Genomic DNA, 27926 nt, shown 5'->3' with positions numbered 1-27926 from the left:
TCACAAACAGAAGTCCACCCTTTCTATCTGGAAATCTTACAAATGAGTGGGAACGCTTTGGCAAGAGACCACTCACAGCTTCTTGCTGGTAGTGCGCCCATCTCTCATGGGCATTAAGTGACAGCTGTAACTGCAGTATCATCATTTTTTGTTGCACTATTAGTGTGTCTTATGGCTATGAGTCTTCACTGGATTGGCTTTCAGGATTGGCAACCTCCTGTTTTTATGAAAGATTTTTTCTTTTGAATCCTAAACACCCTTTCTTTTTTCTTGGCTATGAGAACAATTCTTCCAAAACACAGCAAAAGCATTATATGGCTTACCTAGGAATTTTATTCTGAGATTAAACTGGATAAGGAAACAATGAATGATGGTGAGATGAGAGAGAAGCACTTTATACTTGTCCAGATCAGAGACACCAGGTAGCATAAGCCTTTAGAAGTTGAAAAAAAACTATGAGGATTTAAATTCAAGGCAGTCACTTTCAAAATGGACATCGTTAGTCACCTCGTTACAGCACTTATCTTCAATTGTGCCTGTTCCTGTTGGAGCTCGGCGGGAGACAAACACATGACCACGGAATTGATCAGAAAGTCTCAACTTTAATCAGAAGGTTGCGTGCATTTATGTTGGCGCTAATGAAGCTCATACTTATTGCAAAGCCCGAGCTCCTGATAGGCTCTTCAGCTACTTGTTGCCCCAGCCCTTCTTTGTACTTTTTGTGATTAGACCATGCCATACATCTTTCTTATTTCTACATTCTCTTGCCTTCCTACACATCCTGTTAGTTTGCACAAAGACTCTCGTCTCATTAGCCGAATACTGTCTGTGTGGCCTTTCTCAGCCAGCCAGGTCTCAGTCACGCTCTCCACATGTTCCACTGAGAAAACCAACAGTTTTCACGATAACCCATTTATTCGGAACAAGTTGTCTTTCACACTCTCCATTAGGAACAAACTAGAAATTGTTTATGTGTGGGTGAATGATGTCTTCTTCATCCACAACAATGTTCAATCAAGCTCTATCGCTGACAGTTCACCTACTATCATTGGTTTGCATAGGATGAGGCAACTACGGGGCAAAAGTACCCAAAAAAAAAAAAAAATGGTTTCCATCCTCACAGCTTTGCAAATATGTTTGTGATCAGAAAAAGGCTGGATTTGCTGCAAGAGAGCACATGGCTTGGAGAAAAGACATGGGCTATGATCACTAAATTAATTACATTCAACTACATTTTCCTGCTGTTTTCTATTTGGATCAGATCTCAAGGATTACCATAGGCTCTTTGACATTTCTGGTAGTTTTGAATGCTCTAAAATGTTATTATACAGGTTTTTTTTATGACGCGTGCCTGGTTCAAAGATCATCCTTGGCAACCTACCTTCTGAAGAATCAAGAAGAAATGAGTGCTTGTTCTTGTATTACAAAGGATCAGAAAGGCACTGTGTTTTCTGATCTGAAGAATAGCTTTACTAGGCAACCGCAACCATTGCCACAGTGTGCTCTACGGGCATCCTGAGAGGAGATGTCAGCAACATTTAAGGATTGAATATTGAGTACTTTTGTCAACATCATATGGAATTTTAAAAATGCTATCACAGTACTGGCTATTGTGTGATAAGTGAAAACAATCTAAGGTATAATAAATGCAGTTTTCTTGGGAAAATGTTAGTCGGCTTCTCCTTCTGTCCACATCATTCAATTGTTTTTTCCCAAAAGGCATCTGCAGGAAAGCGTTCTCTGTTTAATAGGACAGACGATCCTTGGGGCTACATTCCAGTTCTTTTATTCAAAAGTATTTCAGGCATGTATTTCCTTAGAAAAAGTAAGGATCTTACTGTTAAAATGCACTGAACTCACTTCATAGTTATCTAACATTCTCAGTATTATACCTTCTGCTTACACAGATTATTGGAACGTAATTCCTTTAAACTGAATGATTGGAATATTAATCCATATCCCCTTCTTGAGCTGGTAGTGGTTAAATTCCCACAGTGATACAGTTTGGGGAGGTAAATGTAAATCTGAGAACAATTCATCCTCTTTTTTTATGGGAGGAAAGTGGAGAAGAGCAAGCAGGAAACAGCCTAAGACAGCTGTACACAGCAACAGCAAGGAGATCCTGAATGACAAAACCAGCTGCTGTCCCCTTTCCCATAGGGCCAGCCACTAACTCACTGGCAAACGTGTCCTGCGCCAACACATGAAGTTTCTCTCACATGGTCAGAGGCCGGGGTCTTAACAGCATCATCATTGTTCTTGCCTCTGCACAAGCGTGAAGAGGTTTGGATTGTTTTGGTTTAAGGTGTGACTGACTTGTAGCCACAGGGGAACAGGATGTCTCTTAAGTCTCAAGGCTTCTGGGCCTATCATGACAGGTGTGTAAAAAGTCTTGAGATGAAAAACACAAAAACAAAAACATCATCCTAGCATCTGCTCTACTCTCTAAAGAAACTTTACAGAATTCTATAACCCAACGCTTTCCACTTGCCTAAATGGAGCAGAGAGAACACAAAGGGGAAAGTTATTATCCAGTACATTCCATGCTAGCAGTTAAAGGTTATGCTCACTAAAATTTAGATCTGCTGCCTTTAACTTGGAATGGCATCCTTTGGTGCTTCCTAGACTTGCATCATGGCACAAGTTGCCATACTACGAAAGAGGAAGTGACAGTGACAGTGAGCGTAACGTTTCTGAGTCCACAACTTACTTCTTAGACTTGACTTTAATGAGCTAATGAACTCACTTGTTTTGGGAAAGAAGCACAGCGGTACACATACACACACACGAAGACACTAACAGAGTGATTGCTTAAGCATTTTTTCCTCAAGAAAGAAGACTAAACACAACTTCTTTCTCATCTTCCAGATGGTAACAAGAAACTGTCTGAATGGCCAGACCCAGGGGGTGGTGATCAGTTGCACAAAGTCCATTTGGAGCTAGTAAGTAGCACAGTATCTCAGAGAGTCCCATTCTGTTTAATATTTTCACTAATTATATGAATGATAGAACAGAGTGCCTCCTCAGCACGTTTGTAGATGACACGAAACCGAGATGAGAGGCTGATTCAGCACAGGGCTGTGTTGCCATCCAGAGGGATCTGGGTGAGGAAGCTCTCCAAAGGAACCTCATGAAACTCAACAAGTATTTAGTCCTGCATCTGGTCTGGAGAGGAACAACTCCATGTACCACCACATGCTAGAGGCCACCAAGCTGGAAAAAAAGGACTTCAGGGTCCTGGTGGACACCACGTTGAACGTGAGTCAGCAGCGGGCCCTCACGACAAAATAGGCTACTAGCATCCTGAGCTGCATTGGGTAAACTATCAGCAGCAGGTTGAAGGAGGCAGTTTGCAATTACTTAGTCAGTTGCTCATTCCTTGCTGAAATTTGGTGACCAGCAACGTTCATTTTAGCAGCTGCAACTAATTTCAGATGACTTTTTCTCTTCGAGCCCTGCATGCATGAGAGGGACAGCCTTTCACATCACAGAATCACAGAACTGGAGGGGTTGGAAGGGATCTCTAGAGATCACCGAGTGCAACCTCCCTTCAAAGCAGGCCCCCTACAGCAGGCTGCACAGGCAGGCGTCCAGGTGAGTCTCAAGTATCTCCAGAGAAGGAGACTCCACAACCTCCCTGGGCAGCCTGTTCCAGTGCTCCCTCACCCTCGCTGTTAAGAAGCTCCTTTGCATATTGGTGCAGAACTTCCTCTGCTCCAGTTTATGACCGTTTCCTCTTGTCCTGACCCCACAGACCCTGAAAAGACGTTGGCCATGTCCCTTTGTCTCTCAGACTTAAGATATTTGTAAACATTAGTAAGATCCCCTCTCAGTCTTTTTTTCTCAAGGCTGAACAGACCCAGGTTGCTCAGCCTTTCCTCAGAGGGGAGATGTTCCAGGTCCTTTATCAGTTTTGCAGCCCTCTGCTGGACTCTCTCCAGGAGATCGCTGTCTTTTCTATGAAAGCCTATAACTGGACACAGTACTCCAAATGAGGCCGGATCAGGGCTGAGTAGAGAGGGAGGATCACCTCCCTTGACCTGCCAGCCACGTTCCTTTTAATGCAACAATACATCCTAGACAAAGACACCCCAGACCTCACGGTGCCAAGGGAAACCCCAGGCCGGGCCAGTGGTCACCCTCCCATGCTGTGGCCTGCTGAGGCCGCCAACACCCTCAGCTATTAATGCCGCTTGCAGTGTGAATGGCACTTCCAGCCAATTTCCCAGTTTCATTAACATCATTTATAACAAATGGGGTTCAATAGGATAAACTACAATGCATTACTTATTACACTTATTATTGTGACAAGCACAGGTTACAAGACATTCGCTAATAAGGCGCTGCCCCTCGTGAAGCCGAGTTGCGCAGCGCAGCAATGGCTCCCAGTTCTTAGTAGTCCCAAAGCAGCGTGGGATCTCCAGGCCGCGATGGGGGAGGACCGCGGGATCCCGTCCCGAGCAGCAGGCCTTGGGGCGCCGCGGTGGAGCGCGGACGGCAGCAGCAGCAGCAGGACAGAGCCCCTCACCCAGGTGGGAGAGAGGGGCGCTGGCAGCGGGGCGGCGTGCAGGAAGGTTGCAAGGGATTTGAGACACAGTTGCACAATTTCCTTCCGAATTTGCTCTGAGAGCCCCGGTAAGTATCTCCATGTCTCAGTGATGTAAGCGATGGCCTCTCTGCTGCAGGAGAGAGGTTGGTCATCTCCAAGGCACTTGAGCAGGCAGGAGGCTCGTCTCTGGCTGCACTGCAGAACGCCATCAGAACTGCTGTGTCTTTGGTGTAACGGGCCGAATACTGCCTCGAGTTGTCTCCCATCTCTGTGCATCTGTCAATCAAAGAATTACATTTGTGTCCTGGTAATCATTACCCCAAACAGGTCTGTGCGTTGTGGAGTTCTTTCCAACAGGATTTTCCCCCTGCTCTAATTTTACCAATGTACCAACTTGCAAGGACCAGTAGAAGTGAACCAGTGCAAAGACAGCCCGTGGTGATCTCTTTCTCTTAACTGGTGTGGAATACAAGTTGTACTGATACGAACCCCTTCTGACAAACTAATTATGTGTGAGGGTGTTACATTAACTATACTATTTCAATTGTAAGGGTATATTTTGTATAGACAAAACGTATGCCCTTTGTGCTCCAAGATTCTGTCCTGGAGAACTTTGCTAGACAAACACCAGAGAAGCGTTACTTTGTACGTTGCTTCAAGTAGAGTGAGGATGTACATCTCTACAACTATGGCATACTTGGATCATCAGGAACGAGGGAGGAATCCCTGTCAATTCTAGTCTGCAGATCATGCAGTTATTAACCCAACTTGACGTGGGAGTTTTCTCCCTGGACTTGTTGAGTTGCTGAACTTTCTAGCTTGTGCGTTACCTTTGCACTGCCCTTTTTTGCTGAAACAGAGCTTTTACTGCCAAAAAAAGTCACTGAACCAAAAATGCCATGAAGAGTGCAAACCTTGTGATGGCTGAGGATTTTTCTTTTTTTTTTAATTTATTATTACTTATTCTATCTTTAGGCCTTTAGAGAGAGGGGGCTACTGAGTGTTCCGTAGTGTTCCTGTTCTCAGTGCCAGCTGAAGAGAACTCTTTTTACCTGCTCTTTCTGTTTTTACCTTTTACTGACCAGCCCACACATGAGCCATGCTGTCTCCAAAAAGTCTCTAACTACGTACCATAATAATTATGCGCTAAGCCCTCTTCCCCCACCTGCTCATTGTCATAGTTTTCTTACCACAGTAAATTTCTTATTAGCCATGCTTACATGTATGTATCTGTCTAAAAAGATGTGTGTCTAAATCTGTAACATAAACGTCACAGCATGTTGAAGTGCCATCTGTAGCTATACCCACTTTTTTTACACACTCTTACCCACTGTTTTACACACTCTTAAAACAGAAGCAAAGGGCATATAGAATTTCTAAGTATATCCCATCAACTCTGCTACTTGGTTAGCTCCACCTTGCAGCCCACAAGTTAGTGACAGTAAAGAGAGAAATCCTAGCAAACACTTTACAAAGCAGGGATAGCAACCACCAGGGATCCAGGAAGTTGGTCATCTATGTCGTGATGACCTGCATGGCTGCAGTTCAGTGGAGAGGGTATACACTCTTGCTCAGAACTCTTCAGGTTTTAATCCTCTCCCTGGAGTCCTTTTGGCTGCCAGGGGCATCAGCTGGTTGCCAAGGTCACTTCTGTGTTGTTCATTAGAGGCAATGGTTGTTGAAACAGCATATCCATAATACACGCCCTTGCCGTTGGGTAAGTGGCAGATGATCATGCAATTGTCACACAGCGGGCTGCTAGGTATATTTGGCACTGACTGCATGGTGGTTCTCTTGCCTGAGCCGACCCCTGTAAGTCAGCCTGAATGCCCAAAAGAAGCAACTACCGAAACGGTTTCTCCTCGTCTCCCAGCCATGCATGTTTCCCTTACCGCTGTGCTCACGTTAACCATTAATGCCAAAACCTCGTCAAGCAGGTTATGTCTCAGATGGGTGCCACTAAACAAAAAGCAGCAAAAAAATTGTTCTGGCTTCTTACAATCTGGAAAAAGATTCTGAAGGCAGACAGATCTGTAATGCCAGGGTAAATCAAGTCTTGGAAAGTCTTCTTTCCATTAGGGAATTCTGTATTACTGCTCCAAGACAACATGTTACCTCAAAAGAAATCCGCAGAAATCCAGAGGCACCAGAAACTCTCAGAGCTTCAAGGTTCATATCACACCTTAGTTGCAGCATCAAAGACGGACACATCATCTGTGGCAGGATAAAGCTTCGTGTCGGTTACTATTAGCTCTCCTTCCGTGAGAACTTCCTTCCAGTCCTGATCTGCACCGAGACACCCAAAGTCCCTATCAAGTGCATGAAAATTAGTTTTAAACTCTACTTGGCTAACATGGCATGTGTGATATTGAGATGGTAGTAAGGCCTGACTTCCCCAAAGCTAAGGAAAGCGCTAAGATTGCAGCTACAACTACCACTCAGAGATTGCACAGTTTTAGCTGAAATTCAGGCTTAAATTTTTTAGTAAAAAAGGACAAAATGTCAGGCAACTATCCACACTAAAATAGTCCAAACCAGAGTCAGCTAACGTCTGGTTTCAATTCACCTAGTAATTCCAGGAAACTCTGAGGGAACATACTGAACACACTGCTACTATACTGAATATTAGCATGCTCAGAGGGAACTTCACAGAAACTCTACTAGAAAAGCAGCATCCCAGGAAGATTCAGATAGCTGTGCATTACAAGCAGGTAATCTTCTAATTTCCGTGAGGAATCATCCAGGATTTAAAGCGGCTGCATTTCAGGCTGTATCTTCCAAGTAAGCTGTCAGCAGATCTCTTGCTCCCAGGGATTCTCCAGCACGGTTTGCAGCACAGCATCCCTCCACCCAAAGCAGCCAGACTTTGATTGATAAGCTTATTGCTAGCAGTGAGGACACATTTATGCCACTGAATGAACAGCCGCTGCCCTCCTTATAAGTCGCTCCGTCATTGGTGAATTTGGTCTCATCACATCACGCTCTCTCAGGAGGCACCTGAAAAAGGAGAATAAGTAGCAGGAAAACAGGAAGAAAGCCACTGAGTACATCATCTTTCCCATAAGACTGTCAGCAAGAGCCCTACAAGAGCAGGAAAACAACACCTAAAGACCTGCTCCTGATTTCCTTTACTGAAAACATTTGGCCTTGGCAGTGAGATTAGGCAGAAGACTGAAAATGAGCACTCTAAGGGCACAAAACAGTCATTCTGATATTTTATCCACTACTCATGTTTCAAAAAGACTTCAAGAGGCAAGCAGGCAAGGCTTCACATTGTCCCCTGAGGAGACAGGCACAGCAGGCTCTGTTAAATTTGAACAGAACTCTCAGCAGGCCAGTGAAGATCTATGATTTCTACTAAACAAAACTCTCGAGATTTGTACTAAAGCAAGCATGCACGTCAGAATCGGTTCATCCTATTTTCCAGTAAAACAGCTGTTATCATTACAATAACCTTGATTTCCAGCAGGTCACTTAGGTGTCCATTAAGTATACAACCAACTGGCAAGATGCCACAGTTTAAGACAGAACATCTGAAAATCAACTGCCCTTGAAAATACGAACGAATCATCCACACTGTAGGACTGCACTTCTGGAACAGACAGCTATCGCACTTTCCATCTTAGTTAAGTGTTACTACATTTAACGTGAACGCTTGTGTGTAATTTCAGCACGGACGTTGTTTGGAGGTGCTCTGCTCCATCCTGATTCTAAAACAGTACTATCACCACAGGAAGAAAAAATGACCAGGAAAAATACTCACTTAGCGAGGTTTTGTTTGGCTTGGGATTTACAGTTTAAAGCAGCGTGAATCAAGAGCTGGCTGAAAATATCTCTCTGAAAAAAGAAGTTAGTAAAGATCTCAGTTAATAAGTAACTTTGAAAGTACTGCTGGTTACATCGTCTCCTTTACCAACAGCCCCCAAGGGAAGTTTTCCTGTTGATACCTTGAATACCAAACACTGCTGCTAAGTGTTGGCAAACAGGATGCAGTCACAAGCACAGTTCGGTCCTTCCCTCTTCTAGGAATCAAGGGCTCTTAATAATGAAAGCACCTAAGGGAGGCTACTGAAAGTGGACTGAGTCACATCTCCTATTGATGTCCTTTACCTGAGCATTACTGCCTCCGAGCTGGACGAGTTGGTAACGGATCGGGTACAGCAGATCTACAGCTTTGTCACAGTTTCCATTTTCAAACTCCACCAAAGCCTGCAATAACGGCAACCCCACGCCAGGAGCCAGAGAAAGCTCATGGTCTTCGCCAGGTTCTCTGTACAACGAGAAAGTGATTAACTCTCATAAATCCAATCAGAAAGATGCATATTTAATGCCAGCCTGGCACTGCCTGCAGAAGCAATTATTTTTTGACTCAACCAAGCCTGATAGTTCAGGTACCACACTTACACGGTTACTTTTGGTGAGGTATTTTACTTTCACCTTTGTATTACCCATCAGTCAATCAGATTTCAGTCTTCTGCACACATTCGCACGTGTCACAAGCAAAAGCCTTTGCAACATATCATCTTGGCTGGGAAAAAAGCCAGAGAACTCTGCACTAATTTTAATACTGATCAAGGTGTGAGTGAAAATCACAACATTGTTAAGGTGAAAAGCTTCAATGCACAATTCATGCAAATAGGTGAACTCGGAAGCAAAATTCTCAAGAACTATTTCAGCATTGCTTAGAAATCCATTTCCCACACAGGGACTATGACAGTCTCACTACCAGCTAACGCTTAGTTCCTTTCAAAACAGAGCAGAAAGAACCAACACAGACAGCTGACATACACTGCACAATGTCCCTACTGTTATACAGGTGAAATCCTTTATCCACTGCATGTATCATAACTTAGTGCGAACACACAGCTACAAAATACAAAGCAAACGTTCCGTTACTGTCTGTGACAAACACAAGAGATTCTTGCTTAACACAAACAGAAGCCCCTCTAGACATTAACTCATAAATATAATTATAGGGATGACCAAAATGGACACTGGTCCATTTAAACCAGGCCTGACCCAGTGACACAGTAAAGCAGAGAGGATCGTGTGGGAGCCCTTCTGCAAGCCAGAGAAGTCATCACTCAGATGCTCAGAGGCCAAAATATTTATTCAGTACAGGACTGTAATTCACTCAACCTACTTGGCAAGTTCTTGAAGAGTTGTTAAAAGCTCATGAGTAGTTTTGTGGTCTTTGGCTCCAAGTGAGGACATCAGCATGTGTGCATCATTGAAAAGAAGAATGTGATCTTTGGTGTGCTTCTTTGCACGCTTGAGGACATTGTCCCACCTGTCTCCAAGCTTTACACCTATGAGTAAGAGATTTTTTTAATAGAAATAACACGAGCAAGAGCATTGCTTAGTAGTATGTGTCAGCATCACGAGACATGGATAGCACTGCTACTAAGCTCAAAAAGGCAGTCTGTGATGTGGCAAAGTTCTATTATAGAGTAATGTGTAGTTACAGCCTGCCTTATCCGGGCAAAGGGGTCACTGACTGTCAGTAATTTATCACCAACATTCTAGATTGCATTATGTGAGGATCTCCCCCACACTTGTAATGGAGAGAAGAATCAGAAGAGCAGAAGTGAGAAAGCTTGTGGAATCACATAAAGACAGATAAATAGGTAAAACTAAAGCAGAGCACGTGAGCCAAGCCAAATAAGAAATTCATTCCCTACTCTGCATTGGCAGGCAGATGGGAAGTTCAGCCATTCCTAGGGAAGCAGGGTTTAATGATGTGTAATAGTTTCTTGGGAACACAAACAATCTAACTCTGAAAACGTCCCCCCTTCCTCACCCTTTCCCCAACTTTTATTGCTGAGCAACATCTCAGGATCAGCTGTATCCTGGCTGTGTCCTCTCCCAAATTCTTGCACATACCCCAAGCCTATCTGCAGGCAGAGCAACATGAGAAACAGAGAAGGCCTTCACACCACCACAAGCGCTGTTCTGCACTGGCTGTAATATCTGAGATATCAACACTTGCTCTGCTCACGGATTCACAATGCAGCACTGCAAGAGTTACTATGCAGAAAACTAACTCTATCACAGCCAAACCAATTCAGCTTACAATTACAAATTTCACACACTGGGGCTTTACTCAAGAGCAGAATGGCAAGATTTCTTCTGTAACACTGACCAAGCTTGCTCTGTAAGTATCTTTAAACACTCTTCTGTCATGCCTGAGTGTGTGTTGGAGGGGGAGGCAAAAAGAACACTGTTCTCCATACTGTTTAATAAGAATTACAGTTGGATATACTACCTTCCAGATGCAGCCTGTACAGCATCGAAGAGCTATCTACTAAATCCAGCATGCTTCCACTTGACAGGAACCGGGGAGCTATCTGTAATCACAAGTGCTCATAAGGTGTGCTACCAGGAACTTAATCAGACAATCAAACTTATGTGCACAGTACGAAAGTAACATTATGTTTTCATTCAATCCAAAATACCTGTCTCAAAACTGCACTGCTAATTGTTCCCACATACAGCAATTTCTAATGAAAAACGCTTCCTTATTGCTTCACTTGTCTTGTTTTATCTGTTATCAAGTTCAACTCAGTAAGCACAGAGGGTCACCACATTTGGGTTTTTTTTGTTTTTTTTTGTTTTTTTTTTTTTCCCCCTAATCTTATGCCATAAATATTACTTCACTATGCCAGAGTTGGTAGACAGGAGTTTGCACAACAACTTTATTAGTGACAACATTACTTTTACAATCCTTACAAATATATGTTATCCTACCAAATTTGATTTTATTTACTAAGATCGTGTTGAAGTCTACACAGTACAGAACCAGAGCATATGAACTAGAAATGCAAAGACCTGCTTCTGTTAATATCCGAAGTGCAAAATCAATTATTCGTATGAATAACTTGACTTTTTATGACAAACATTTTACATTCTTTTAAAAAGCTTTCTCTTTTTTCCCCTCAAAAAAAAACCAAAAAACCTGAGACCTAAAGAACACGAATAAGAGAGACACGGGTTTTTGGGCATTTCACCTGGTGAGAAATCACTTTCCTAACAACAGATGTAAGTATTACGTATGCACAGCACACTGTGGTAGGTTTCAATTGCTTGCAGAAGGAAGAAAACACATATCACAATCTGAAGCATGCCCTTCAATAAATATAAAAGACTCACATGGTTGTCATAAATTGTCAAAGCAGCCTCATATTCCCCCTGTAAAAGCAAACAAGGACCGTGTGATTAATATTCTGGTAGACTAAGCAAGAGTGATGGGTAGCAACCAAAGATAGAAATACCATTAAGAAATGCCATAACATTACTTCACTGTCTCATGACATCAGAAAAAAAAAAAAAAAAAAAAAAAAGAGAGAAAAGACCAAGATAAAGCAGGATTTACTAGCTAAAATAACCAGTATATTTAGTTTTCATTCAATAATGAGAACAAATACTGGTGCGTGTTACACACGAGAGAGAAAGATGAGGTTTCATCTCTTTCTCGTCTTCTTTTCAGAATTCTCAACTAATGTCAAGAGCTATGCTTTCTATGTCATTAGTACCAAACATAAGCAACTGACACTATGTTCTGACCAAAGGATGGCACCGCTTCAATGAAACTGGGTTCAATTCATTAAGGAGACAAACGTGACAAGGACTAAGCATTATAAAGTCCAGGGAAATTCTGCTTTGCAACCTGATATGCTGGGCAAGTTGTAATCGTTACAAAACAGTTTCACTAAATTCTACATCACTTTAATAATAGAGATTAGTGTCTTTTTTTTAGTTAGTGAATTTTGAGGTCAGCAACTTCGTACTGAATTTCAAGAGAATTTTCTCTAATTTTTTTTCTAAAAATAGGAGAGATCCAAGTTCATATTTCCATCAAATAATTGTGCCAACTGTAATCAGTGAGATTATTTCATCTTCAAAGATGGAAAAATCTCACAGCAATCCTTCAACATTCTAGCAAAGATGGATTTTTGTTCAGTGTAATTAAAAATTGTCTAAATAATGGTACTACAGCACTACCTTGTAAAAACATCATTGTGCTTTTTTATAACAATACACCTTGAAATACCTGGAAAAAAAAATCCCTATAAATGCTAGGATTGCCTTTTAACTAGCATTGGATGAATTATTGTCTGGACCAAAAATCATCCATATGAAAATATGTCATACCTTTTCTACAAAGTATAAAGCCCAGTGCCAGTAATTATGGCAAGCAAGCATATCACTGCCCTGCAAAAAAGCAAAAGGAGAGAAATCTTATGATTTACAGAATAACTTTTCATTTCAACATATCTAGGCAGATTTCTGCTTTCCTCTCCAACAAGCGACTGCTTCAAAAGACAGGACAGACAAGAACTTCACATCAGCTGGCCTACAGGAAATCTCTCATTGTTACACTCGCTGCTTTCCAATTCAGGGAGACGCTACAAAAATCAAAGTTTCCCCCAAGTCTTTTTCCATAAAAGAACTGCGCTTGGATGCCTCAGGAGAATTCACTCTTCTGCAGCACTCCTTAAGGAAAAAAATCCAAAAACTATCTATCACAAGAGTAAGATCTGCCTCCTCTAACATGTAAGGATCGTGGCTGAGGTAATGTGGCTAGACAGTACATAGGAAAGGCCCGCCTCATGAGGGCCTTCATCCTACTCACCTAGATTTCCATCTCAGATTGAGTAATCACTTCTTAAACTTACGTCTTACTACTGACTACAGAATAGATACCAAACACGTGGGCAGTTCCTCAGATGAGATGAATATTCCCTGAATGGTACCAAGCTTGCACCATACTTCCCAACTGACACCAGGAGTTCAAATGCTCTTCCCTAGCCTGTACTTCATACGAATTAGAACATGAGATTACCTCACTGAATAAAACAAAACCCCTCTTCTCTTTCTGACTTGTAGTTCTGAATGAGATTAAATTGCTAGGCAAGAACTGGCCTTCCAGAGTGCTCAAATCACTAAACAGAAACAGGCTATGAGAAATTACGGCAACAGTTCTGGAGAAAAAACAATCCCACCTAAGACTAAGCCATACTAGCACAGAGGTCCCTCTGCTGACCTGATTTAACCCCTCTGATTTTGTGCTCAAACACATATAAAATGATAGGCAACTGCGTTTCTGTGAGACGAACAATAGAAACTATCATGTAAAGAACACCTGCACAAAATCTCAGGCATTTTCAATTTGGCATCTGAGTAATCTCAGTAATGATGACTTGAAGTACGTGCCTTTCGTAATAGAAATTTTATTGCATCTTGCTTCAAAATCGACATGATAACAGCACCTCAAGTGAAGTTTTCTACTCATTAATGAAACCTGCGGTGCTTGTAACACGTACAGACAGAAAGGAATTAGATGAAGAAGAATTGCAGGACTTGGCTGGAGCAGGCAAAGATGACCTAAAAAGTTATTTTTCAGAGATGCTGTGACAAAACTTACCTTCCAGTTGTCTTCTGTTTCCTTCATGAACGCCAACCCTTTCTCCACCTCTGCTTTCATTTCATTTACGTGAGCTACAGTATGAACAGACCACGCATCTGTCCGATCTATATCCAAAGCCTAAGAATGAAAAATGGAAAATGTCATGATTCTCTCAAACTGGCAAGTAACCATTTATTACTGGTGACGGGGAAACAAGAGACTAATTTTATTTGCTGTATGTTAGGTACAACCCTGTACTGCTCCAACCAGCTACGCTTGGAAGACTGATTTGGACAGAAAGGAAGAAAAAGGGAGCACATGACAAACAATTCTAAAAACATTTTACCATCAAGAACGGGCAGTTTACCTCACGGGCAACCTCCTCTGCACGATCAAAAAGGTTTGTTTCCACGAGTCCAAAAGAGTAGTAGCCCTTCACGTAGCTAAGCAAAATGGAAAGGAACAACACTTTACCCATTTAGAACTAGATTTAAGCAAGGATTGAAAAACATACTAGAAACAGCATTTAACTCAAAACAGTCCTTGCAAACTACTTCACAATACTGAGCAACAGGAAGAGCTCACGGCCTACCTATTATAAATGTGTGTACTTAACAACAGACCAACCCTCCCTCACGCCCAACAGATATACTAAAAACGTGGAAGGTACTGACTGCATGGCCAAAAGCATCACGTGGAACCGGGAACACAGCTTTTTCAATGCTGAATTGTAGCTACTGGAGACAACATTTAGACTCAATGCCTCCATTCCTGCAGTTAGCCTCAACCACTGTTATGCCATTTTTCAAATACAGTGTGTTTTGTAACAAATTGAATGTTACCAGCAAAGGAAACAGAAAGCACCCACAAGTGACTTCAGATTTATATTTCCAGTGTGGTGAGTGGGAGACACTCAAAGGCCACACATATGACTGCAGCCATCTGCACTTTCTTCACTGCCCACGACACACAAGCACCTTCATGCCACGTGGCTTTTTCAAATCAGTTGAAGACAATGTAAAAGCAAAAGGCACCATCATTAAGCAATAAAGACCCAATGTCCTGAGAAGCTTGGCTGTTCTATGTCCTATGAACATACCCGATGCAGTCATTTTAAGAAATATTTAACTGATACTGTATTTGCAGAATCACACAGGGCAAAACAGTACAGGATATTTTCTTTTTCTGAAAATATCTGCTTAGTTATTGGTTTCAAACTCAAAGGGCAAAAAAAGTTTCTAAAACATGTGGAGTGTAATGCACCTGAGGAATAAAGATTTGTGGGTGTGGGTTTTATTTTTTGGTTTTTTTTTTTTAATATATAATTATTTTTTTGCCCAAGTATAAATTCATATGCAACCCCACATGCCTATCAATTTGAGGACACACAATAATTGCCAGATTTTTAGATAACAAGGACAGTTAGGTAAAGGGGTATTTCCCACTGCTTTACAATTAATTAGACAACAGTCAGCATGCACCTCTGTAGCATCGTGCCAAAGAAATTTACAAAAACCCAGTCCAAACTGCTAAGACCTACTTCCTGAACAAATGGCATTAGCATATATAAGAAGAACAAAGGATATCACATTTTCTTGAGTTGAGATAACTCTGATGACACTGCCTTCTTTGCCTTGAGACTGCACGATGCCATTGTTTCATTACTAGGTTAATATTCAGTCTACATTGTCTGCACTGTTTGTGGAAGAGAAAATTCTGTCCTGGCACTCAAGAAATGAGCACACAAGAGCCTGAAGGCATTTTGCCACTGCCTTTGGTGAGGACACAATTCTACCTTAGGCGTTACATGACACGTGCCTTATTTGACAGCAAAAATCACTAAATGTGCCACCGCTCACTTCTGAAAACTGAACAAAACAACCTCACTAACAGTGTCAGCAGGGAGACAGGGGAGATGTTCAAGCTGGTGTCACCTATAATTCACTCGACTTCATTTATAAGCTCTAAATCTTGTCTACACTTCCGTTTCTAACAAATCCTATTATTTAGATGCGTGGAACCTAAAACCTAGAAGTATGCATACATCAGATACAGAGCAATTTTGAAAATGAAGCATGACCTACCTGCTCAGAGGAACATCAGGTGTCCAGAAGGGAAAAACCCGAGCAACAGAATCTCGCATTTGTATTTGATATCCTAAGTAGAAATAAGTGTCATGGGAAAATTTGAGGGCTAGCAAGTCAGTTGGATGGTTCTGTAGAATCTGTTCCCATACATCACAAGCTTCTGGAAGCTGCCTATAAACAAAAGTTTTGATCGTTGAAAGAAGACATGCATACCTGCCCCTGCTGTTAGTTCTAAACTCCTGCTATTCTGAAAAAGATTCAACAACAAATGCCTTTTTCTTCTTGAACAAATTTTAGTTAAGTTTGTTTTTTTCTTTAAGAAACAACGACATTATTTAAACAGGGCACTTACTAGGGAATCACATTAAAAAGCATTCTTACAAAAGCTGCAAAAGGCAAGGAAAAAGAGACAAGCTTGAACATAAAGATTTTCCCATGACGTTGAACGTGAACTTGGTACAGAGATCTGCTGTTAACTGCTTGGGAGCTGGAAGACTTTGCAGATGGATCTGGAAAGGCTGGATCAAAGGACTAAATCCAACTGCATGAAGAAGAGCTGGGGGTGCTGGCTGACAACCAGCTGAACGTGAGCCAGCAGTGTGTCCATGTAGCCAGCAAGGCCAATGGCAACCAGGCCTGCATCACAAACAGTGTGGTCAGAGGGATGAGGAAAAAGATTGAGCCCATATTCAGCAATAGTGAGGCTGCACCTTGACTACTGCGTTCACTTCTGGGCCTCTCACTACAAAATAATATTGAGTTGCTGGAACACGTTCACAGAAGAGCAACAAAGTTGAAGGGACTGTAAAACAAGACATTTCAGGAGCAACAGAGGGAACAGGCTGTTCCGTTTGGAACTCCCACCTGAAAGGAGGTAGCAGTCAGGGGGCTGCCAGTGGAACAGGTAGCCCTGGGAAGTGGTGGAGTCCCAACCCCTCCTCTCCCAGAAGTATTTACACTAGAGAACCTGGTATAATGACGGAACTTGGTAGTTCAGCCTGATCATCTTGAAGATGTTTTACATGCTAAGCCATTCTATAATTTGATAATTAATCCAGAGTCACAGGCACACAGACACCTTTGTTCCAATGGGAACTGAATCCATTCTAGCAGGGCTTCAGTAGCTTCCTCTTTACCTTTGCTATGAATTATGTGAGGTAAAGCCACGTTCACTTGTTTGATGAATTATAAAAGTGAATGACTACTTCTCTAGAGTGCAAAGAAATTCATTGTACTGAATGGAACAATAATGCTTCACAGAACTGCTGATAACTAGCAGCTCCCACTCTACTTCCTGACACTAGGAGCACTGGAACAGGTTGCCCAGAGGGGCTGAAAAGTCTCTTTCTATGGAGATATTCAAGACTCATGTGGACTCATCTGGTGGTGGACTCAACAGTCTTTCATGGTCCATTCCATCTCCAGCAATTCTGTGAAAAGGACGTTTGAGGATTTGCTTGTGTGGTTCAAAGAATGTATTATATTACAGCAGACCTTAGAGTAGTTGTACATAAAAGTATCTCATTTCTAAACCCTTTACTCTGCTGATGTAATTAAGACAGATTTAAAAAAAAGAAGTGCTAAAGATATGACAGAGGCCATACTGAACTTCCCCTCCTACAGCACTGATGGCCACACAATTCTGGGAGACAATAGAACAGTAACAAACACCTGATCCTGATTTTTGCTACATGACTGGTTAGACTGCTAGCACACAACCCTACAAGGCAACGCCTTGACCTCTGATAGCTTAAGCTCTTCACAGTACTTTTCGTGACAAGAAAGTGGAGAACAGAAGAGCAAATGGGACACAGCGTGAGGCAGCAGTACACAGCAACAGACAGAAGGCCTTGCATGACAAAACCAGCTATTGTCCTCTTCCACACAGGGCCAGCCACTTACCCACTGGCAAACATGTCCAAGGCCAATACGTGAAGCTTCTCCCGCTCAGTCAGAGGCTGAGATCTCGACAGCGTCATCATTGTTTCCAGCGCACTGCCCAGATCTTTGTTGAGCCGCACTGAGCTTCCAGTGCCAATAAGCTCCAATCCATTAGCAATGACATGTCCCATTACTACGGAAATCAACAACTGACATCATGAGCAGCACAGAAATGCACATAATTCGTCTCTATATGAGCATCAAGAGGTTTGGGTTGGTCTGGTTGAAAACAGGTCTCATTTGTAGTCAAAGACTCATAAGTTCAACTTTTCATTGCCCTTCATGACAGGCATTACAAAAGACTTGAGTGAAAAACATGGAAACATCACCACAGCCTGCTCTCCCTTCTAAAGACGAACGACAGAATTTTATACCACACACCAGTTGCTACTTGCCAAAATGAGGTACAGCGAACACAAAGAAACAGGATAGAAGGGCTGCTCCAAAAGTAATACCTCCCATTTTATTACACTGATCCACAATGTCAGAGGCAAATGTTGGTATAGCAGTAGAACTTTCCAGCCAATATTCTGCAACATATTGTTGTTGTGTGACAGATGGCAGCAGAGGGGCAGTCTGATAAAGCGGTGTCTGACATGGAGGTGCGTATGAAGCAAAGCTGTGTCCCTGAATTGCTCCACGTGGAAGCAATGGCAACTCCTGACATTACTGATGCTTGCTGAACACTTATGGAGACCAAACAGTGGGTGTCAACACAGCGAGTTGGCAGGTGATACATCTCAGCAGAGCCAACAACAGGCCACCTCTGCTGGTGCAGACTTTTATGAGCGTAACACACACGCTGTTGGTCTTCTCTGGAGAAAATCCATAGCTAATGGCGGTGAATAGAGAAGCCGAGAAAACCAACAAATTAACGTGATATTCCATCGAATCACAGAATCACAAGGTTGGAAAGAACCTATGAGGTCATCTGTCCAACCGTCCTCCTTTCACCATTACTACCACAGCTACTAAACTTATCACTCGTAGCACCTCATCCAGACACCTCTTGAGCACCGCCAGTTACAGTGACTCCACCACCTCCCTGGGCAGGCCAGTCCAGTGCCTGACCACTCTCTAAGAGAAAAAGTTTTTTCTTACGTCTAGTCTAAATCTCCCTTGGTGCAACTTGTGGCCATTTCCTTGGGTCCTATTTGCTCCCTTGGAGAACAGGATGACCCCCCTCCTCATCACAACCTCTCCTCAAGTTGTGAAGTGCAAATGAGTTACGTCAAGCAGGTATTCCCTTTACGATAGCGCTGGGTGCATGGGGGATCACTCCACCAACACACACACTGAGAGAAGCTGTGACTACATATTTAAAGGTATAGTGTATAAATATTCACTGTCTCCCAAAGACACGGGCAGAAATTCCAAGAAATAATTAACATCACTGGTGGTCATGGGATGAAGGCTAATAGTCATTCTCACTGTAAATTTCCAACGTTTGGGCTACCCCCTTCCATATCAGTTCCCACTGGTGTAGTGTTGAGCTGAGGCATCTGTTACAGCTGCTGTATCTTCAACAACAGGACATCTATTCTAACTTTTTATCTTCACCTGATGATAAGTTTCACGGTCTCCACATTTCATTCCTGAGTTTCAAGCCTCCTCACCATCAGCTTGTAGCCGTTCAAGTTATGCGAAAGGCTGTTCTCGTAACATGGAAAAGCTGATCTCATGATCCACTATGATGAAAAACTGTGTTTTGTAGCAGAAAAAGAGTTACATTAAATTGTGTCATTGTGCTCCTTGAATCCATTGCAGTTTAAGTGGAAATAAACAGGAGGCATTACTTTTGGAGTGATTTACGTATCATCCAGCACTTCCCATGCTAACAGTTAAAGGTTACACTTACCAAAATTCGGATCCGCAGCCTTTAACTTGGAAAGACACCCTTCAATGCCTCCTAGATTCTCATCGTTGCGCCACGTTGCATACTGCAAAAGAGAGAGACAGTGCCAACGACACTGGCCATCTTCTCATCCTCCCACAGAATGACAGAATGGCTTGGGCTAGAAGGAAACTCCAGATTTCAAACCCCCTGCCACTGGCAGGGTTGCCAACAAGTCCAACATGCACCAGATCAGGTAGCCCAGGGTGCCAGGCAGCTTAAAGTTAAAGGAAGCAAGACAAAAGAGAATCTTTACACTTAGTACACCGTTTTCTCATCTTCCAGACAGTCAGAAATTCAAAAATCAGCCACAGCAAAGACTACTTGGTGCACAACACCCTCCATTCTCTTGCTGTTGCTTTATGTCATACCTGGCTTAGCGTAGCATCAAATAGTTTACAGGCTTCATTGCTAGCGGTGGACAGCCCAAGTCCAGCATCCTGCCAGGCCTGCACCAGAAACAAAAAAGAACTGCTTATTCCATGCACTGCTTGTCCAAACGCAGCCACAAACTTCAAAAACAATGACTTACTGATGCTTTTCAACTATTTTTTTGTTGTGTTCCTGTGCTGCACAGACAACTTGAGCAGCCACAGAAACATTTTCTGCAGCCGTAATTACAGATGACATTACATTACGGCAATCAACTCCGTTAGCTGTGGTTACCAGTGGGGAGGAAGAACCAACACATCATGAACGGCAAAACTTAACAGGCTACAGACATCAAAATGCAACAACGGTTCTCAACCCATTATGGTTCCCTTTTGACAAGTTTCTCTGCTGCAGGTACACCTCACGTGGAATTGTCACATGCTGAATTTAGGCCCTGGTTTTCTACACGTGACAGCAGCGCAGTGTTTTCCCACACAGGATGGCAACACAACCACAACTTTGTCACCTCACAATCTCAGGTGCTTCTTTTCCCAACTTAATCACACATTGAGTGCCATCCTTGTCAAAGCTTTTAGGTAGACTGGAAGACATTCTTTAAACAATAGTCTAAAGCTTTCCCTCCGAAATGTGATTACAGGCTCACATTCCAACCATTCAAGTACCGGAGAGTTCACATTACGCCCTTGCAAGTACTCTACAATATAAAATCACGAACTTGGTTTTTCTTTTTTTCAGGCGTGAGTTCAGAAACAGCAAGAAGAAACTGGCCGAGAGAGCAGCCAAGCCAGGGCTGCAGCTTGCAGGTTTCCTGGCTCCCCCCAGAGGGAAGGGGCAGGACTCAGCCCGCTGCTCCAGCCCCAGGGCGAGCGAAGCTCCCCGAACAGCGCCTCTCGGGACGACCCCGGACGAGGCCGCACGAAGGCAGGGCCGGCTCCTCGCGCCCCTCCCAGCCTCAGCGGCCGCAGCTCCCAACCGCGGGCTCCTTCCCCGGCCCCACGCCCCGGCGGCGGCCGAAGCAGGGCCTGCTCGCTCTCGCCGCCCGCTCTCCCGGCAGCTGCGGGACCCGCGGGCACAGCGGGCACAGCCGCCCGCCAACCTGCGGCCGCGGAACGGCCCCTCGGCTCGGCGCGGCTCCGTCGTTGCGCCGCTCCTTTCCGGCCCAGCCGTACCTTGCAGTCCCTCAGCGGTGCCATGGCCGTCCCGCAACCCCTTCTCAGCCTTCGCCCGAGCGACTCCGCGCTTCCCAGAGCACGCAGGAGAAGGGGCCGGGCCGGGCCGGGGCGGTCTGCGGGGCGGGGCGTGCGGGGCCGCTCCTCCTCTCGGACCGCCGCGCTGAGCGCAACGCGGTGCCTGCCGCGCTCTGTGCGGTCCGTGGCCCCTTTGGGCAGCCCGTCCCAGGGGCCGTCTCGAAAGCCGACGTGGTTCTTCTGCAAGCCGCGCCATGGAGGAGGGCGGCAGGTACCGGTCTGCACGCAGAACGTTCTGGCCGTTGGCTAATAATTGGCGCTACGCAACCGGCAGCCGCCGGCAGGTCACGCCGCAGGACGAGCGCTTTCCCTCGCCCGTCGTCCGGCCATGCCCACGCTGCTTTTTCTGCTCCAGCTGCTCACCTTTGCCCTGCAAGCCTTGCGAACCTTCTCCCCGCGCTTGCAGCCGGCGCCGCTGGCGGTCACCTGCCTCGGAGCTCGCGGACGCGGCTCCGAAGGGCTCAGCGGCGAGGGATGGCTCTCCTGCCAGGGCAATGGCAACTTGCGACTGGGGTACCTGCCAGCCCCGGAAGCGAGAGCGGAGGCAGAGAGTAAAGGGAGGCAGCCTGCCTCCCCGCCGCACTGCCGCTGGTACCTGAATTGGGATTGGGTGAAGAATACTTTCTCCTGGTCAGGTCAGTTCACGCTCCCGACATGCCTCTCCCCGGGAAGCGCTCTCCGGCCCGTGGCCCCCAGTGTCATGACAGTGCAGTGCTCGTCTGCCTCGTGCGCTGCACCCGAGTGCCTTTATCACAACTTGAACGTCGAGATGTCAGCAAGGTGGGCCACCCAGAGTAGCTCACACGCGTCCCGCGATGGCACGAGAAGCGTCGCATGTCTGTTCCGTTGCTCTGCTTTCCCCTGGGATCCTGAGGAACACCAAGGGTTCGTGGCAAAAGTGAGTAGCAACCAAAGTGGACTGACACCAGCTCTCCCGAGAGTCAGGGATGACGCTTCAAAAACAACAGAGCTGGCAGTGCTTCACCAGGAAGCAGCCTGCAAATTAAACTCGGTTACGATTCAAAAACCTCCTCTTCACACCTCTGTCATACGCCAGAAAAAGGGGACAACGTTTTACCTGTATGGCAGAGGGGACTGGAACCTCCGCTTGTCCATAAAGGCTCAGTGGATATTCTATGCTGTGAAGGACATGAAAACCAATCCAGACTGGGACCAACCTTTAAATATATCATCGATGCACGGTGTCAACACAGTGCAGTTAACGGTTCCCAGCTGGACCTTGGATTATGGAATGTATCAGGTCTATTTTACTGATTCAGAATACGTGCTCGGGACCAAGAGATCCTTCAGTAACACAGACAGAGTTTTCCTCGAGATAGAGAGAACTGATCTTGTGGCAGGCATTGCAGGAGGCGTCTTCCGGACAGTGGGCTTTTTTGATAATTGGACTCTTGATGGCTCTGTGTCCTATGACCCCGATTCGCCGGAACGACTGAAGGGAATCACGTTTACGTGGTACTGCACTAAAAAGCTATCGGACTATGAAAGCATGAGAATTGGTGCGGGAAATAAGTGTCATCCAGCCCAGAGGGATTTGAGGTGGCTGACATCTTCAGGAGCTGTTCAAGTGGTCGCACCGGAATCGCTGCCGGGAAACACTGTCTACCACTTCCGCTTAGTCATTCAAAAGGACAGAAGAAAGAGTTATGCCGACCAAAGCGTGAAGGTGCAGTCTGGCTTCTCTCCTCTCCTGGATGTGGCGTGCCTTGAAAACTGTGGCAGCGCTGTAATTCCGACAGAGAGGTTTACGTTGTCAGGCAAATGCCTCAACTGTGGAACGAGCAGCCAGCCAGTCTACCACTGGTCGCTTTGGTTGAAAAATTCCACAGGAATTAGCTTTGACTGGTCTTCCAGAACCACAACAGGTAAGTCTGATGCTTATCTTTCTGTACATGCTTTGACTTTTACCAGTACTGCAGATTAATCATACATACTGCTACTAAAAGTGATTTTAATGTGGGTTATTTGGCTTATCTTGCAGCTTCTGCGCTAAACTACATCGAAGCCGCACCAATGCTCCCAATACCCAAGGCTCAGTTGAGGGAAAGCCTGATTAAGGCAGCCCTGAATGTTTTGGTTGAGAGCACCATGGAAATTAACCACGTGGTAGCCTCTCTTTTTAAAGTCACAGAGCAACCTGAGGAAGTGAATGCTCGATCACAAGAGATTGCCATTGCAAAACTGACTGAAGTAACCGGGGTCTTGAAAACACAGAGGAACGAGAGCCACTGGTCTGAAGAAGCAGAAATTCAGACCAGTGGAATACTAAAATGCGTGTCCAACATCCTGAGAGCTGCTCTTCTGCATCTCAGGAAGGTCAGTGTTGGTGCAGTCAAGCAAGTCTTTTCCATCATGGAAAACTTAACTGAGATTGTCTTCCAAGGCAAAGTCCCTGGGGAGGAAGACACTATCATGGAAACCAGCAACTGGAAGGTCACTCTGATGAAGGACAAAAGCTGGGATGTTGCAAATGCTTTCTCTACCACAGAAACCTGCAGGAATTATTTCTATCCAACACTAAAAAATGGAAACTCTTCAAGATGGTCTTACGATGCAGTCATTTCCACTGCCCTGTTTGAGTTTGATGAAAACCCTTTCCCTTGGTTGAATTATACTTCAGAAATTGCAACAGACATCTTGGGCTTCAAAATGACAGAGACCAAGGCTAATGGGGATCTGCTAGGGATCCTGCCTGAAAAAGCAAACGTTCTTATTGCAAGGAAAGATACCAAATCATCAACGTTTCAGTTAGCAATGGGACCTGATAAAACACAAACCTACACAACCGGAGGATTTAGTCTTGAAGTGAACAGAGATACCAAGGTCGTATACATCCAGATCCTGACAAAATTAGAAGTGTCTTTCCAGGTGCTAGTGTTTACAGGCACTAATGTCACTCAGAATTTTCCCATTGCCTCTTTTGATGCTTTTCACAACATGACAACTGTGGCAAGCAAAACCAAGGCAGTTGATGAAGAGTGTTATATCAAGGCTCCTTACATCATCTGCCTCCCAGAGTCAGTGCTGAAAGTCGCAGCTCAAGGAAGCGGTGCCCAGAGCCGGAAAATTTCCATCGTCTTGCTGACCCCCTACATCACCAGGTATCCAAACATGAGGCTGGTGAGCATACACATTTTTAGCGATCACTGCTTGTTTCTGGGGGGAGTTCAAAATCAGTGGAGGGAAGACATATGCAGATTTGGTTCCCTGACCAACTGGCAACGGATACACTGTGTCTGCAGCATGAAGCGGAGTCACAGGAGCCGGTCAGTCCTCACTGCCCCAAATACAACGAGACTTGACATCAAGTTCCTGGCAGCCAAAGTCATTGTTACCCCCAACACAGTAGATCTTAAAAGAAACCTAATAGCAGACATCCCTAAGAATCCCGTGACTCTTCTAACAGTGCTCTTCATTTTTTCAGCCTACTTTCTTTTGTCTCTCTGGGCCGTGCGAAAAGACAGGGCTGAGATGGTCAGCAAAGACAAACTTATAGTTCTGCCCGACAACGACCCCTTTGATAAAGTCAGCTTTTTGGTCACTCTGTACACCGGCAGTCGCTGGGGAGCTGGAACCAAGGCAGATGTTTTTCTTCAGCTCATCGGGCAGAACGGCACAAGCGATATCCACTGCTTACGGCATCCACAGTTTCCTGCTTTCCGTCAAGGAAGCACTGACTGTTTTCTCTTGACTACGAAGGAAGACCTGGGAGACATCCGCGCCTTCAGGGTCTGGCACAATAACAGAGGCCCATCGCCAGGCTGGTTCTTAAGCAGAGCCAAAGTTGAACACGTGTCAGCTCGGAAGACCTGGTTCTTTATGTGCAGGAAATGGCTTGCCCTTGACAAGGGAGATGGCTTACTAGAAAGGACATTTTCTGTCACCAGCCCAAAAGCACCTCTATCCAGAAAGGACTATTTTTTGATTGATCTGGCCAGTGGTCTGAAAGAGGGCCATCTGTGGCTCTCTGTTTTTGCCCAGGTTCTCACTGGCACTTACAGCAGGCTCCAAAGGTTATCTTCCTGTCTAACAATATTATTATTAAACCTGTTTGTTAACATTATGTTCTTTAATGCTGACAAGAACGAAGAATCTCCAAGACACCTGAGGTACTTGAGATCAATTGCCATTGGCATTGAATGTGCTTTGATTACAATACCCGTGGAAATGATTATAATGGCCTTATTTAAGTATTCCCAGAAGAAACCAGAGAGAAGTTTGCAAAAGAGGAAACTTTCAGAAACGTCAGCACAATCTGGTAGCATTAGTTCCCCGGAGAACGCTCCTGCTCACAGCAATTCTCAGGGCCCGACACATTACAGAAAGACGAGAAGCCAGGGAGCTCCCCAGAACAGCGGTAACTTCCCAATTTCAGAAGGAGGTGCAGGAGACAGGAAGCAAACAGAAAAGATTTCCCCTCCAAAGATTAAGGCCTGCCAGAGAAGACTACCGTCAAATTCCAATTTCAGCAATAACTACGCAGAAGAAGCAGGTAACTTGCAGGAAGAAAGCAAGCTACTCAGCGTTACCTCTGTGCCTTTTTGCAAGAGACCACCCATAGTTTTCAGTTGGTGGTGTGTCTATCTCTCATGGGCATTAGTGATAATTGTAAGTGGGATATCGTCATTTTTCATTGTCCTGTATGGTTTGTCTTACGGCTACCAGACTTCGCTGGAGTGGCTTTTAGCGTCGGCAACCTCCTTTATTCAAAATGTATTCTTTGTTTCAGTCATAAAAATCAGTTGTTACTCAGCTTTGAACACAATTCGTCCAAAATACTGCGAAAACATTCCATGGTTTACCCAGGATTTCTCTTCTGAGATTAAACCAGATAAGGAAGCAATGAATGAAGAAGAGATGCGAGAGAAGCACTTTAAACTTGCGCAGATCAGAGACACCAAGCAGTATAAGCCTTTAGAAGACGGGGAAATTGCAAAGATGCTGGAAACGGCAAAAATTAAAGTCAAGGCGTTCGTTTTCATAAAAGATGTTATCGGTCACCTTGTTGTGTTAGCAATTGTCTTACATTTTGCTTATTCTACTGAGAACACTAACAGTTTCCACTACAACCAATTTGTTCGGAACCAGTTCTCTCCCAGACTCCCTGCTGTGCTTAAGCTAGAAGATATTTACATGTGGGTGAACGACACCTTCTTGCCTTTGATCCACAACGACGTTCAGCCAAGTTTTCTTGCCGACAGCTCATCCAAAATCATCGGTTTGCCCAGGATGAGGCAAGTGCAGGCTAAAGGTACTGAGAAAACGTGTTTCTACCTTCACAGCTTTGTAAATAAATTTGTGATCAGTAAAAGCCACTGCCTTCGCAAATACGGCAGGGACATCGAAGAGAAAGGTGACTATGCTGGCACGTGGACAGAAGTTGCCAACCGTTCTTTTTCCAAGGATACCAGCAGTTACCATGGGTTTACTTACCAACCAAACAGGACTCCCTGGACTTACTTCTCATACGGAGATTTGCACACATATGGACCAGGAGGATACACGTTTTACTTTTTCCCTGAAGAAGGAAGACATAATTCAACAACTAGGCTGGCTTTGCTACAAGAGAGCAACTGGCTTGATGAAAAGACCTTGGCTGTGATCATCGAGCTGACTATGTTCAACTCTGATGCAAATCTCTTTTGCAGCATCTCAGTCGTATTTGAACTGTCTTACTTTGGGATCATAAGACCAACTTTGTCAGTGCACTCTTTTCCTATCCCCATTTTCCATCAGCAAACAAAAGGTCAACAGTTGTTTTTCCTAGCTGCTGTTGCCTTTCTGCTCGTGTACATTGCAGACGGCCTCTACAGTGTGGTCCAGGGAAAAAAATACACTAAAAATATTTCCAGGACAATCAGCTTCATCTTAAAATCGGCATTCTTCCTGCTTGTTCCCTTCCAAGTTTTCAAGTTCAAGATGGGAGCAGATATCGTTCATTTTTTCTTACTTTATCCAAACAATTTCATTCCTTTTCATGCAGTTTCTCATCTAGATCAGAATCTAAGGAATACTTTGGGCTTTTTGGCATTTCTTGCAGTTTTGAAGACGCTAAAGTATTCTCAGTTATTTTACGAGGTGCGTCTGGCTCAAAGATCAATCTTGGCAGCCATCTCCTCTATGGCCTTTGTGGTGGTGGTGTACTTCTTTATCTTTATGGCTTTTGGCTACCTTGTGTTTGGCAGTGTTTTCTGATCTGTAGAACGACCAAAAGAAGTGACCCCAATCTTTGCCACGATGTGCCCAACGGGCAGGTTGAGAGGACAGTTCAGTGACTTTTGGGCCTCAAGAAAAGAAAAGTAAATGGAGAAAAATGGTTTATCTTGTAATAAGAGCAAAGCAAGATTTATATTCCAGACCACCTCTACTCCAACATTTATGTTTCAAA

General features: G+C 44.3%; 2 protein-coding genes across 3 annotated transcripts; one reads left to right on the top strand and one right to left on the bottom strand.

The window, feature by feature from the left end:
• On the bottom strand, nt 1–21725 carry LOC149919729 (tetratricopeptide repeat protein 38-like). Of its 2 annotated transcripts, none has more exons than XM_090147625.1 (15): nt 21440–21725; nt 20249–20326; nt 19842–19923; nt 17945–18116; nt 16040–16213; nt 14323–14398; nt 13974–14093; nt 12701–12760; nt 11699–11737; nt 10815–10896; nt 9693–9858; nt 8660–8819; nt 8313–8386; nt 6022–7546; nt 1–4825 (listed from the first exon to the last, which is right to left on the bottom strand). In XM_090147625.1, exons 1-14 carry the CDS (start codon nt 21461–21463, stop codon nt 7453–7455), a joined length of 1401 nt encoding a protein of 466 aa, XP_090003751.1. In that variant the 5' UTR covers nt 21464–21725; the 3' UTR covers nt 1–4825; nt 6022–7452. The 2 variants fall into 2 exon arrangements, with proteins under 2 accessions (XP_090003751.1, XP_090003745.1); XM_090147619.1 differs by having other exon boundaries at nt 6665–7546; nt 21440–21545.
• Nucleotides 21628–27926, top strand: LOC149919728 (polycystin family receptor for egg jelly-like). The gene is given in 3 exon segments (XM_090147593.1): nt 21628–21835; nt 21838–23403; nt 23520–27926. Coding segments are annotated over 3 exon segments (5904 nt in total). The 5' UTR covers nt 21628–21711; the 3' UTR covers nt 27734–27926.

Source organism: Phasianus colchicus, chromosome 1 (assembly GCF_987193195.1).
Source record: "Phasianus colchicus chromosome 1, bPhaCol1.hap1.1, whole genome shotgun sequence".
NCBI classification, from domain to species: Eukaryota; Metazoa; Chordata; class Aves; order Galliformes; family Phasianidae; genus Phasianus; species Phasianus colchicus.
Note: the sequence above shows the minus strand (reverse complement) of the source record. Positions and strands in the feature narration are given on the sequence as shown.

Coding starts and splice junctions, on each gene's coding strand:
- LOC149919729 (XM_090147625.1), bottom strand. CDS start 21,463: ATGGCACCGCTGAGGGACTGCAAG. Junction 18,117..19,841: donor GGCTGCGGATCCGAATTTTG/GTAAGTGTAACC, acceptor TGATTTCCGTAG/TAATGGGACATGTCATTGCT. Junction 11,738..12,700: donor CTTTATACTTTGTAGAAAAG/GTATGACATATT, acceptor TTGCTTTTACAG/GGGGAATATGAGGCTGCTTT.